Genomic DNA, 3,851 nt, shown 5'->3' with positions numbered 1-3,851 from the left:
TAGCTCTCTGTCTGAGGAGCAGGACGGTGTATCTTTTTATTTATTTATTTGTGTTTTGCCGACGTCGTCTGTCTAAGTCGCATCCAGTGTTTTAGAATTGCAGTTCCTCGTCTGATTCTCACGCTGAAGCAGCCGTGAGAACAGCCCGTCCTGTGATCCACGACAGTTCCTCCCACCGTCCCTCAGACGTCTCTCCCAGACGTGATCACGGGGGAGACGTCTTTCAAGCCTTTGTCCGGACTGTGCTCCAGGTCACTACGGAAGCTTCAGAGCCCAGGTAGGGAGGACAGTCTCGTCCCAGCAGCGCAGAGATGAGCGTTTGGAAAGGCAGAGGCGGAGCTAAGCGTCGGGACGGATAACGACACCAGTACTGAGTGTGAGCGTGGACGAGATGCCTTGTCGGCGTTTAGTGAGACCCGCGAGCTCCAGACAGAGGCGTCCTGGATACGGAGCTAAGCTTTTCTACTTAAACACGCACTCAGCACGCTAAGTGCTCAGCACTTGACCCACGCGCTGCCGTGGCCGCCCCAGCCTGGCCCCTGTGCCCTCAAACACAGCAGCAGCTTGTCACTTAGCAGCAGACGGTGAGAGGCACCACACAGGTTTAATGGTGCCACGTCTGTCCCTCCGCCCGTCTCCCCTGGACTCACCGAGCCTCGGTCCTTGGTCCTCGCCCCGCTCCTGTCCCGTGGCTGTGCTGGGGTCGGGGTTCCGGAAGACTCTGCTGGACGCTCCCGTGGGCTTGTAGACGCAGACTTGTAAAGCTAGCGACAGTCACTTCAGAAACTGATATGCCTCCCCACGGCTGTCAGCTCTCACCCCGCTGGCCGCTTGCTCTGTCCCCTGTCGAGCCTGTTCATGTACGTGACTCCCCGAGGCGGCACTCGGGCCGTCCCCTGCGGGTCCCGGACGCCCCTCGTGGGCCCTGGTGGGCGCCCGCTCACCGCGGTGCTGGCGCTCGGTCTGCCGCTGGTCTCACACAGCTCCTGCGGGAGCCGGCGCGGCCCATTTGGGGGCTGGGCACAGCCAAGTGCTGCCAATTAAAACGGGGACTGCCATGCCCGACGCAATGTGGACCCGCGGGCCCAGCTTCCACGCTGGCCCAGGCACAAAGCCGAGCAGATCGGGGGCCGAGGAGCAGCACTCCAGTGGGTGTGCACGGCAGAAGCACAGCACGGAGCTCCCGCGGTGCCCGCGGCCCGGAGCAGCCACGGTCTCGTCCGGTGTCACCCCCACCCTCGGCGTCCGTGGAGTTAATGCTCTCTCTCCTTCCGCAGCGCTGACCAGGCCCTCGACAGATTTGCAATGAAGAAGTATTACGATGACAAAGTGTCGGCTTTAATGCAGCCTTCCCAGAGACGGTACGTGTGTCCCCAGAGACGGTACGTGTGTCCCAGAGACGGTACGTGTGTCCCCAGAGATGGTACGTGTGTCCCCAGAGACGGTACGTGTGTCCCCAGAGATGGCGCGTAGGTCCCCAGGCCACAGCGGAAAGACACGTGAGGCTTTACACTTAAACATGGACGGAGAGAAGAGGCACCTGACCAGCCGAGTTCAGGGGGTGCACTGACGAGCCTCCTGCGTGTGGGTGGCAAGGGAGTCCCTTGTGGCAGCCGCGGGCACAGTACAGCCAGGCCCTGCCACGAGCACCAGGAGGAGCATGAGCTGGGTGACCTCTGGGAGAGAGATGCCGCTTCGCGGGAGGTGGCTGTGGCGCCTCCCAGGGCGGTGGCAGCGATGACACGGAGGTGGGCTCTGGGCTTGGTGGACGCTGGCCTCAGGCTGCCCCTGGCCGAGAGCCGTCGGGCCCTCCACGCTCGCGTGACACAGAAGCCGGTCCGTGCACTCGCTGGGCTGCAGCGTCCAGGGCGTAAAGGGCCACATTGCCTGGAGTGGCCAGTGGCGACCATCCGAGCACACAGCCAGGCACCCACGGGGCACACACGCTGGGCTGGGCCACCGACAGGCCAGACGGGGGGACTGTCAGAGGTGGTGACAGCTCTCGGGCCCTCCACGCTCGCGTGACACAGAAGCCGGTCTGTGCACTCGCTGGGCTGCAGCGTCCGGGGCGTAAAGGGCCACATTGCCTGGAGTGGCCAGTGGCGACCACCCGAGCACACAGCCAGGCACCCACGGGGCACACACGCTGGGCTGGGCCACCGACAGGCCAGACGGGGGGACTGCCAGAGGGGGTGACAGCTCGGGGTGACAGCTTGGGGCTCCAGCATCCATGGCTCAAAACCACGGGGCCGAGGACCAAGATGCCTGCTGTGCGTGTCCTTCAGGTGACAGACTTGGACGGGTCACCTGATGGCCACACACAGAGTAAAGGGGAGGCGTGTGGAGCCTCCTGGTGGCCAGGCCCAGGCCAAGGGTGGCCACCTGGTGTCCCGGCTTCCGCGAGGCCTGGGCGGCTGTGGGGAGGGCAGAGAAGCTGCCACTGGGCCGGCGGGGACGTTGTGAGAGGGGCCAGAGCCTAAGCGAGTGTCCTTGCTCACCCTTCCGGAGACAGTGGACTGACACAGGGTTTGAACCTCGCCTGTGTTCGTCAGCGGCTGGAAGTCGGGGACCAGTGTGAACCGCAGGCCAAGATGCTGGGGTCTGGTCCTGGTGGATGGTGCCTGTCCGTGGGAGGGGACAGGGCAGTGGCTGGAGCGAGGGCCGGGGCAGCCCTCCCTGCCTGCGCTCGGCTCTATGGGGTGGGGCTGGCCTTGGAGGCACCGGGCATCGGCCTGTGCTTTGAGTCAGGCTCCTGGTATGGAGGACGGGGCAGCCTGGCACGTCGTGGCAGGCAGCTGTCCTCATCACGTGGCCACCTTGCACCACGGACGGCCGGTCCCCCTGGGCACAGGGGACACCTGGGCACGCGAGGCTGCACATGCGTGGTTTCAGATGCGGTCAGGCCTTCCCCGCACACGGCAGACGTGTCGGCCGGCTCAGTGCAGTATCGAGGTTCCCCGTGGGGAGACCCCAGGGCAGGGCGCTCAGGCGTGGGCCACAGACCTGGGCATGGGGACCCCAGGAGGAGCTGCCCTCATCTTCCTCCTGGCCCCGGCTGGGCTCGGGGAGCGGTGGGGACGCGGCCTGGGGGTGCTGAGCTGTCCATGCTCTGCAGATATGTCCAGTTCCTCAGCGGGCTGCTGTCGGGGACAGTGAAAATGAACGCCTCGCCCCTGTTCCTGCATTTCGTCATCCTGCACGGCACCCTCAACTTCGACTCGGGCGGAGGTGAGTGTCCCACGTGGCGGGGGCTCGAGTGCTGGGTCCTGCCCTGCACCGCTCAGGCCAGCTGCGTGTGGTGGGCAAGGACGGGGCCAGGGAGGGGGCAGGGCCTTTCCCCAGGTCCCCAGCCCCCCGCACCGTGCTGCCGCCCATGCGTCCCCGTGCTGTCCCCTGACCTCGTGGCGCCTTCGTCCCCGTCTGCCCCTCCGTCCCTCCCGCCACGCGGCCCCTGTGTCCTCACGGCCGGTCCTGCCTCTCTTTCAGCGTGCCGGCCCTTCCTGAAGCTCTACCAGGCCATGCGGCCCGTGTTCACGTCGGGGGTCTAGTAAGTGCGGCCACCCCCTGGGGCCGGGCCGGGGCTCCCGCTGGCGCGGATGAGGGCGCAGCCATGTGCCCCGGGGCCGGTGGCCCGCAGGTGCCAGGTGTTCCTCATCCTGCCCCTGTGCTGCGGTCACACCGTCTGGCTCCACAGAGGGGCGTGGGCGCGGGGCCTGGGGAACGGGCTCGGGCGTGCTCCGTCAGGAAGGAGGCTTGCGGGGCCTGTGACGGGGTTGGTCACAGGACCTCTCCCCCCTCACGTTTCAGGCTAAGGGCCGAGACACATCCGCGGGCTCCGTACGCATTTCTGG

At 66.1% G+C, this 3,851-nt stretch overlaps 1 protein-coding gene across 16 annotated transcripts in view; it reads left to right on the top strand.

The window, feature by feature from the left end:
- Positions 1-3,851, top strand: part of LOC102891693 (tensin-3) — a 117,945-nt gene that overhangs the window by 73,171 nt on the left and 40,923 nt on the right. For all 16 annotated transcript variants that reach the window (XM_025046487.1, XM_025046491.1, XM_025046494.1 and 13 more), the window contains 3 exons: positions 1,278-1,361; positions 3,116-3,228; positions 3,487-3,547. In XM_025046487.1, the coding sequence (XP_024902255.1) occupies positions 1,278-1,361; positions 3,116-3,228; positions 3,487-3,547 (258 nt within the window). The remainder of the gene's footprint in view (positions 1-1,277; positions 1,362-3,115; positions 3,229-3,486; positions 3,548-3,851) is intronic.

Source organism: Pteropus alecto, unplaced genomic scaffold (genome assembly GCF_000325575.1).
Source record: "Pteropus alecto unplaced genomic scaffold, ASM32557v1 scaffold214, whole genome shotgun sequence".
Classification (NCBI taxonomy): Eukaryota; Metazoa; Chordata; class Mammalia; order Chiroptera; family Pteropodidae; genus Pteropus; species Pteropus alecto.
The sequence above is the reverse complement of the archived record's forward strand: the minus strand, read 5'-3'. Positions and strand labels throughout refer to the sequence as shown.